Genomic DNA, 9725 nt, shown 5'->3' on the forward strand with positions numbered 1-9725 from the left:
CTGGTGCCGGATTTGCGAGTTTCGGATCCCAGCGACCCCGCAAGTTCCTGGGAGGCGGCCTTAGGGGGGTAAATTCGGCGCCAACTCTGCAAGCGGGGGTGGGGGTGGGGGGGTGTGCGAGGTAGAGGGCGCTGGAGAGCCGGGACTCCGCCCTCGGGGGCGGAGCCTCCCGCCCGGACTCCTCCCCCTCCCTCCCGCCGGCCTCCCTCTTCCTAGCTCTGGCTCGGCCACCAGCTCCGGCCTCGGCGACCCCGCCCAGAGCCCCCTCCCCGGAGCGGAGCCCACCCGAGGGCACCTCTCCCGCCCCCCAGCCCAGCCGCCCGGCCAGAACAGCAGCCCCGGGGGGCAGCCCCCCTTCAGCCTGACTCCCTCCAGCCCAGCCCTGCCAGATCCCCTCAGCCATGAATCTCTTCCGATTCCTGGGAGACCTCTCCCACCTCCTAGCCATCATCTTGCTGCTGCTCAAAATCTGGAAGTCCCGCTCGTGTGCCGGTGAGACGCCCACCGGGGCCGGAGAAGGGGGGAGAATGCGGGAGACAGTCCAGGACTCGGGGAAGGGTTTGGAGGCATAGGGGGACGGGTTCCTCCCCGCCACTGCTTGCTGAGGATCCCCCTTCCAGGTCCGGGGTCACCAGGGGGTCAGCTCCTTTCCCCAAACTGGAGATGCATCCATTTTGGTGGGGGTGGCTCCAGGAACCCAGTTCAGCCTCCCCCGGCCCCTATCTGGGTGGCCTTAGGGTTCCCAGGGCTGGGAACAGGGAGCTGTGGCAGGCAGGGAGGCGGCTGAGAGTTGGTGACGTGGACTGTGGCCGCCAGAAAGGGAGCGGGAGGTAGGCGACCTGTTCCGGAAGGCTGAGGTCAAGTGGGGTCCTCCCAAGGCTCCACCTTGGATCTGGACTGTGGGAGGACCCTGAGGGGGCCGGAGGTGGCCACGAGGCCTAGCCTGGGACAGAGCCTCGGGCTGGAGTAGCTTTGGGGCCGGGCTGCCCCCTGGCTGTGGGCCGTGGGAAAAGGCCCTGCTTAGGCCGGGGGAGCTGGGGAGGCCTCCAGGGACAGCTGCACTCCAGAACCCCTCTGGCTCGCCCGGGGCCCTGGGCCTCGGTTTATTGGCCGTGCAGCCCACCTTCAGCCTCCCCCATCCCCATTTCTCTGGACCACAGGGATTTCGGGGAAGAGCCAGGCCCTGTTTGCTGTGGTGTTCACTGCCCGCTACCTGGACCTCTTCACCAACTACATCTCACTCTACAACACGTGCATGAAGGTAAAGGCTTTTCCTAACCTGCCGAGCCCTCCTGAGGGGGGAGCCGGGGAGGGTCCGAGGGAGGAGGGAACATGGGTCCCAGACTTTTGGGTCTGAGGGAGGATGGGGCTAGGGGTCCAGACTGCTAAGCCTGAGGGAGGAGAGGCTGGGGGCCTGGACTCCTGGGGCTGGGTCTAAGTCTACTGGGGGCTCGGACCCTGTGCTTGGAGCTGAAGCACCCTCCACATCCTCCCCTTCGACAGGTGGTCTACATCGCCTGTTCTTTCACCACGGTCTGGATGATTTACAGCAAGTTCAAAGCCACTTACGATGGGAACCACGACACGTTCCGAGTGGAATTCCTTGTTGTCCCCACGGCCATCCTGGCGTTCTTGGTCAACCATGACTTTACTCCTCTAGAGGTAGGCCACCTGCAGGGTCTGTAGTGGTGGGGTGGGCTGTGGGAGAAGAGCAGTTGACAGTGGACCCACTCAGAGGCTTCCTTCTGTAGGGTTTGCTCAGACTTCCTTCTTTTAGGACATAAAGTTCAAAACAGGGGCTCTGGAGTCAGATGATAGTAATGTAACAGCAGCAGCACTCACTATGTGCCAGACGCTGCTCTCAGCATTTCACATACATTAACTCATTACTTTTCATAGCAGCCCCATTTTATAGATGAGAAAACTGAGGCTTAGGGAGTTGAAATGACTCTTCCAAAGTCATTGGCCTAATGAATAGTTCAGGAGTTGGAAACGGGGCTCTTAGGGGCCAGGCTACTTGGATTTGGATCTGTTACTTTCTATTAGCATGACCTTGGGCATGGAACTTGACCTTTCTGTGCCTCAGTTTCCCTATTTGTAAAGTCGAGATCAGGTCATTGTGAGGATTTACTGAGATTAGACAGCATCACGTAGTGGTTAGACACAGAGACTCTAGAACCAGAGAACTGGGATTTGAAGCCCACTTAGCAGCTGTGAGATTTTGGGCAAGTCATGTAATTTCTCTGTGCCTCAGTTTTCTTGTCTGTGAAATGGGGATAATCAGTTCCTACTTCATAGGCTTTGATGAGGGGTTAATATTGGTAAAGCACAGTGTCTGGCAGTAGGTAGGAAGTGCGGTCCATGTTTGTTCAGTGCTTGCAGTGTTTAGGACCATGTGGATCCTTTTACTCCTAAATGTTAGCTGTCATGGTTTTTATTGCATGGCATTTTGGTGGGACCTGTACAAATTCCTGGGAGGAATTTCGAGAGGGCCTTTGCTAAATCCTGGGAGGAATTTCGAGAGGGCCTTTGCTAAATCTGGAAGGTTAAGGCCTCCTGGGGCTGGCAGGAATCAAATTCAGAGCAGTCTTTCCTCCCCCAGGACCACTCACTCCTGCCTTGTAAGAAGCTGGCCCTGGGACTTCCCTGGCAGTCCAGTGATTAAAACTACACACGTCCAAGGCAGGGGGCACGGGTTCGATCCCTGGTCGGGGAACTAAGATTCTGCAAGCCGCCACTGAGCAGCCAGATGTGATGATGTTTTCAACACAAGCCACAATTCAGGAGTTTTCCTGAGGGAAAACTTTACAGTTTTGGCTACAGATTCCAGATCTATTTCTAAAAGCACCCTGCAGGCTAGACAAATCTGACTGAGGGTGACTGGGGGTGACTTTGACCCAGGGGTCCCAGAAATGTCAGAGGGAGGCGGCACTGCACTGTGGCAGGAACCCCAAGCTTGGCTGCGGGGCCTGGACTTTGCAACTGTATCATCAGCATCACCTTGCATGGAGCACCCGCTGAGCTGGGCCCATTTTGCAGATGGGGAGACTGAGGCTGGGGGAAGGCAGTGGGGCTTGCTCCAGGTGGAGGAGGCCGGACCAGGACCCAGGATTCTTGACTCCAGCTTGTGTGGTTCCCTCATTCAGAGGTGGGGAGGTCACTTGTGCAAAGTATTGGCACCAATTGTGTGTCCTGCTCTGAGCTGGCCATTCCAAATCCGTCATCATCCCGTCTGATCCGTCGGCCTCTTGGGGAAGTGGGCATACTCATCCCTATTTCTTGGAGGACTGAGGTGAGGCTCAGAGGGGAGACCTCACAGAATTTGAACCCAGGTCTGCCTGCTTTCAAAGCCCATGCTATCAATAGGTGCATGCTGAAAAATTATTTTTTAATCATAGAAGGAAACAATTCTTTAAAAATTCAGACGTCACAAATAGATAAAGTAAAATGCAATAGACCTTCTCTCTCCTCTTAGGTCATGATTCCACTCCCCAAGGCTAACAATCGGTATGTATCAATTTAATGGGTATGTTTCCCGAGAGCCTCAACTAACCTGATATACTAAGAACCTCGCTGGTGGATTCTGAGTAATTATGGGAACAAGCCCTGAAGTCTAGCTGCCTGGGTAGGAATCTGTTTCCACCCACATCTTAGCTGTGTGGCCTTGGACGAGTTACTGATCCCGTGGGCCTCAGTCTCCTCATCTGTATAAGGGGGATAACAATAGGACTTACCTCATAGGGTTAAGGCATAAGCCAGTTAATACCCATAAGGTGCATAGAACAGTGCCTTGGATGTAGTAAGTGCTATATAAACGTCAGTTCTTAGGAATACATCCTGAAGGTCCCCACTTCCTTCCCACAAACCAAAACAACCCAGGAGGAACCACACCTGCCAGCTGGCTTTGTTGTCTGAGCGGAGGTTTCGGTGGGTCTGCAGATCACAACTCACCCCAGGTGGGACTTTCAGGGAGCTGAGGACTGAAAAGGGGCCGACAGCTGCCTGCCATCTCTTCGTCTCTCCCTCCTGGGATGCCCTGTCCTGCTTACAAATGATGCTTGTCACTGCTCCCTAAATGATGGCCTGTGACAAGCACTTGGGGACCTTGCTTCCAATCGCTCATGCATTCATCCAGGCATCGAATATGTGCCAGGCACTGTGCCAGGTGCTGGGCCCACAGGGTGCCCAAGATGTAGGCTCCTGGACCTCACGGAGCTCACAGTCTGGTCAGAGCTGCCAGGAGGAAGATAAGACAGGGGATGTGACCATCCAGGGGGAAGGATGGTCAGGGAGGACCTCTCTCAGGAGGTGACTGGTGAGCTGAGATTGGAAGGAGGTGGAAGAGGCAGAATGTGACTGTCTGGGGGAAGAGCTGAAGGAACAGCAAGTGCAAAGGCCCTGGGGCAGGAAGGAGCTTGGTGTGTTGGAGGACCAGATGGAAGGCCCAGGTAGTTGTACCCTGGAGGGCGAGGGGAGGGAGTAGAAGATGAAGCTGGATTGAGGAGGGCCTTGAAGGCCAAGGTTAGGAACTTGGGTTTTATTCTGGATGTGATAAGAAGTAGCTACAAGAGGGTTTTAAGCCAGGGAGTGACACAGTCTGATTTATGTCTCTAAAGATTGCACATTGAATGTCGCCCCTACCAAGGCAGGAAAATTATCCCCTTTTTTTGTGGGGGGCAGGGCTGTGCCATGTGGTTTGTGGGATCTTAGTTCCCCAAACAGGGATTGAACCTGGGCCCTCAGCAGTGAAAAGACGGAGCCCTCACCACCGGACCGCCAAGGAATTCCCAGAATCATCCCCATTTTAGAGGTGAGGAAGCAGAGGCTCCGAGAATCTGGGTCTCTTGCCCAAGATCTCACAGAAGGGACATCTCACAGCCAAGATCCCAACCTGCGCTGCCCTTGGGAGGGGTGTAAATTAAAAGTGCTCACAAACACCGGCTCAGAACACTTGGTTCAAATCCCAGCTCTGCCGCTTCCTAGCTACGTCCTGGGCAAGCCTCTTACCCTCTCTGGGCCTCGGTTTCCTCATCAGTAGAAGGGGATGCTGGGAATTCCCTGGTGGTCCAGTGGTTAGGACTTGGTGTTTTCACTGCCGGGGTCCAGGTTCCCTCCCGGGTCGGGGAACTAAGATCCCTCAAGCCTTGCGGCACAACCGAAAAACAAAACAACAAAAAAGAAGGGGATGCTGATAATAGTACCTCCCTCATGGGGTCATCGTGGGGATTAAACGAGAGAATACAGGTGGGGCAGGAAAGCGGTGTCTGGCACACAGTGAGTGCCCGGCAGGCGTTGTGGTACCTGTCGCCCACTCTCCAACATCACTGCACCTGTAGCCACAAGGTCCACCATCCTCACCCTTCTCTTCTGCCCTGTCCCCTCCCGCCTCGTCCTGCCCTCTGCTCCCACGCCCCGGCCTCCCCGCAGATCCTCTGGACCTTCTCCATCTACCTGGAGTCCGTGGCCATCCTGCCGCAGCTGTTCATGGTGAGCAAGACGGGCGAGGCGGAGACCATCACCAGCCACTACTTGTTTGCGCTGGGGGTCTACCGCACGCTCTATCTCTTCAACTGGATCTGGCGCTACCACTTCGAAGGCTTCTTCGACCTCATCGCCATCGTGGCAGGCCTGGTCCAGACGGTCCTCTACTGTGATTTCTTCTACCTCTACATCACCAAAGGTAGCCAGCGTGGGGGGCCGGCCGGTAGGGAGCCTGCTCCTTCCCCAGCTCCCCCCCTCCCTGGGGCCCCAGCTTCATCTCCCCAGCCCTGTATCCCTCGAGGGGAGACAGGACAAAGAGAGGGGCAGGCAGGGGTGGCCTCTGACTTTTCCTCTCTTGGAATGTGTCCTAAGCCCTCCTCCTGCCCCAAGGTTCCATATCCAAAGTCTTTCAGTCTCACACCCGTAACAGATCCAGAATTCCCGTCTCCCAGGCCCCAGCAGCGTTCAGAGAAGGGAGGGCCTCCTCTCTGCTCATGGACCTCTGTCCTTACCCTCAGGGACTCAGGCCCACCAAGATTCATTCATTCATTCAACCAACAAATTTATGGAGCACTGTCTATGTCCCTGGCCGGGGCTAGGCTCTGGGGATACGAGCTTAGGAGAAAAGATGGACAAGGCCCTCCCCTCCCTTTGTATTGTAGTCGGGGGAGGTGGTGAATAAACAAGAGAGATGATTGCTGACAGTGAGAAGGGCAGTGACAGAAAGGAACCAGGGATGTGTTGGTGAACAATGGTGGAGGGTGAGGGGGTTACTTTACGTGGAGAGGGTGTGGTCGGGGTGAGGCCTTTTAGAGACGATGATTAAAGCAAAGACCTTGGAAGTTCAGTTAGTCAGTGTGAAGGGAAGAGGAGACAGGAGGACAGAGGCCTGAAGGCAGCCACGCCCCCTGAGGATTAAGGCTGGGAGGGCAGAAGCGGGTGGTCTCGCCCAGCCAGCCCTGCCAGGCCCTCTGACCCCAGCGCCCCCCGAGAGCCAAGGCCTCCAGCCCTTCCAGGATGGAAGGGGAGCAGCCAGCATTAGGGGAAATAGGGCCTCCTCCGGGGCTCCATGGCTCAGCCCCTAGGCCGGGAGCCTGGTCCCCGGCCCCACCCACAGCTGATAATCCGAGTCCTGGGGCTGCCCCTCCTGCATCTCTGCCCAGCCCAGCATCCAAGCCCCTGCTGTGGGCGTGGGAGGCTGTCCCCTCCACGAGGGACCCCTTGGTCACGCCCACCCCCCTTTCTCTGCCCCCAGTCCTCAAGGGGAAGAAGCTGAGTTTGCCGGCGTAGCCCTGGTCCTCGCCATCCCTCTCCGGGGCAGCTGCGAGAGGCAGAGGAAGGCGACGAAAGACGAAGAGCCTTCCCATCCAGGGGAACTTTTTTAAGAACCCACCTCTCGGTACTCCCCAGCCCTGCTCCTGCCAGGTTTCAGGGGGCAGTGGAGGACCCAAGTCTTGGGGCAGCTCAGGACCTGGGCTGTTTGTAGTTTTTTTGCCTTTTAGAGAAAAAAAAAAAAATCTTTCCACTATTTAGGTTTTGATTCTGATGACTCCTTTCTTTTCTACTCTCTGGCCCCAATTTTTATAAACTGTTTTCGAGTGTCCTGTGGGGCACGGCAGGGTTGGAGATCTTTTCCCTCCCCCGAGCCCCCTGGCTTCCTTCTGGATCCTAACCCATCAGCCCCACTGGTTGCCAAACACTAAATCTGCCGACAGCCGCCTGCCAGACCTCCCACCGTTGTCAAGGACACAACCTCCCATCCCCCCCCCCAAACTTCTGCATTGGGGAGAGGGAAGAGGGGAGGGAAGTTCTCCCCTGATTTTTCATAATAATTTTTTCCAGAGTTTGGGTTTTTTGGTCACGTCCTTGTTTTTTGGCAATTTAGGGGCGCATGGGAAGGGGGTTGGCCCAAGGGTCACCGTGGCTCTATGGCCATGTTTTTGTACAGAATTGATGGTTGATTCTTTGTTCTCTTGAAATAAACTGAGGAAAACGATGCCTCTCTTTGGCTACTCCTTGCCCTCTCTCTGGCGTTTGTGGGGTCCGCCCGGCACCCTGGCCCCTCTCTCTGCCTCTGCTTTATCCCGTCTGCCATCCGCAGGCGATCCAGGCCTGAGAGGAGCAGGGAGATGAGAAACTGGGCTTCCTGAGACTCTGAGCTGCACCCTGACTCCTCATGACTCCACCAGGGAAGAGGTTGTGGAGGAAAAAGATCTCGAAGATTCTTCTTATCTTGGCACAGAACTTCCCTGACAGTTCTCCCTAGAGAGCCTTTAAAAACCAGATTTTCACATTAAAATCGGGATTTCTGGCTTCTCTTGAAAAGAACCCCATGAGTCTGACAATGCCAGGTCCTCGTGTCTGGATGGGAGCAGATGGCTGGAGTGAATGGCTGGGACGTGAACTTCCCTCCCTCCATCACCAGGTCCCCAGGACTTGGCTGAGGGCTTGATACCATCTCTTACTGGGCTGACGCTGTTGTTCTGTGGTTTTGTGAAGTTCAAAGGAAAGTCAAATCTTTTCCATGTTTCCCTCCAGATTGGCTTCACACCTGGCCTGTTTCCTTCACTTGGTTTACTTGCTTGGCCCTTGTAACCTTTTGGAGTTTTGCGCCCTGATTTCGCCAAATGCCCTAGATGTCTGCTGAGACTTTCCTTAGCCGCCTCCAGTTCTGCCGTAGGATGGCTCTGGAAGCTTCAGGAGGCAGGTAGCTGGCGTTTCCGAGCGTCTCATAAGCGCCAGGCAATGTGCGTTACACGGGTGAGCTCGTGGGACCCTCAGAGCACCCTCACTTTGTTGCGGAGGAAGTCGAGGCTTAGCCGGGTGAGCCACAGGGGTGGGGTTGGTACCCTGGCTTTCTGCTGCTGGATCCTGTATGTTTACCCACTGCTGTGGGGTTTTTCAAAGGTTTTTTTTCTTTCTTTCTTGTAAGCTAAGCCAACGGACCTTCTGTTTAGAGGAATTTGTCCAGAAGCCTCATATGGAAAATGCAGGAGCAGGGCTGCCTGGGTTGATTTCAGGGTCGGGAGGGGGCACCTCTTTGAACGCAGCCCTCAAACCATCAATCTAAATCTGGTCCAAGTCTCTAGTTTGACAGCCAGCCCCGCTCAGGACCAGAGAGATTCAGTGACACGTTCCAGGTGATCCAGCTAGTGACAGAGCGAGGACCAGAGCTTTGGGTCCTCCCGTTTGCCATGCCGGAACCCTGCCCACTCCACCGCATGGCTGCCGTTTCCTCCAGTGCCCACAGGGACCACGGCCTACTTCTTTCTGCACCCTGAGCACTGCCACACAGGAAACCCAAAAAGGGGACCACGGAGCCCACATTTGCCTCCCCACAACTCACACTGCTTTTCCCAGTTTGTAAATGAACGCTCTGCAGCCACTGTGGCCCCTGTGTGGGTGTGTTTGGTTTGGCCAGCCTAACATTAAGCTTTTTTTTTCTTGTATTCCTTGCCAACTAATTCCACATAAAAAGAAACGGATGTCTGGTTGTTCTAGAAAAACTAGAATGTTCTAGCGCGGCACTATCCAATACAGTGACCATTAGCACTTGAGATGTGGTGACCCCAAATTGAGATGTGCTGTCCTTGTAAAACAGGCGAAGGATTTCAAAAACTTAGTGCAGTAGGATGTAAGCTACCTGGCTAGTAATTTTTTATACTGATGACATGTTGAAATGATCATATTTTGGATATACTGGGTTAAATAAAATATATGAAAATTCATTTCACTTGTTTCATTCTACTTTTCTTCACGTGGCCAGCTGGTAAGTTTAAATGCTGCCCCCCATGGCTCACACTTTGTTTCCATTGGACAGCGCTGCTCTATAATTTTTTTTTTTTTTGGCTGCATCGTGGCATGTGGGATCTTAGTTCCCCAACCAGGGATCGAACCTGTGCCCCCTGCAGTGGAAGCGTGGAGTCCTAACCGCCAGACCACTAGGAAAGTCCTGGACAGCGCTGCTCTGGACACCCCCGGGCTGTGGTACTGAACGCTGGGTGCTGAGTGAAGGCTGCCCCTTCCCAGGCTCGGCCCCTGCCCCCCCACTTGCTTCATGGGTACTTCACCCACTGGAGTGACCTGCTGGGTCCCTGCAGGCAGGAGCGTTTTGTGGCCCAAGCACGAGTCTCCGATTAGTTTCGGGGCTCCCTAAGACAAGCATTCAAATATTTGAAGACAAGGATCTCCCCTGACCTCAGTCATGGACTTGCCATCCCCTGTTCCTTTAACCACTCCTCCCA

At 54.9% G+C, this 9725-nt stretch overlaps 1 protein-coding gene across 1 annotated transcript; it reads left to right on the plus strand.

Annotated features, from left to right (window-relative positions):
* Window positions 1-197: 197 nt before the first annotated feature.
* KDELR1 (KDEL endoplasmic reticulum protein retention receptor 1) lies at window positions 198-7062 on the plus strand. The gene is made up of 5 exons (XM_067719606.1): window positions 198-492; window positions 1161-1261; window positions 1504-1662; window positions 5428-5680; window positions 6737-7062. The coding sequence occupies exons 1-5, from the start codon at window positions 402-404 to the stop codon at window positions 6769-6771; spliced, it is 639 nt and encodes a 212-aa protein (XP_067575707.1). The 5' UTR covers window positions 198-401; the 3' UTR covers window positions 6772-7062.
* Window positions 7063-9725: the final 2663 nt, after the last annotated feature.

This window comes from Pseudorca crassidens, chromosome 20 (genome assembly GCF_039906515.1).
Source record: "Pseudorca crassidens isolate mPseCra1 chromosome 20, mPseCra1.hap1, whole genome shotgun sequence".
Taxonomy (NCBI): Eukaryota; Metazoa; Chordata; class Mammalia; order Artiodactyla; family Delphinidae; genus Pseudorca; species Pseudorca crassidens.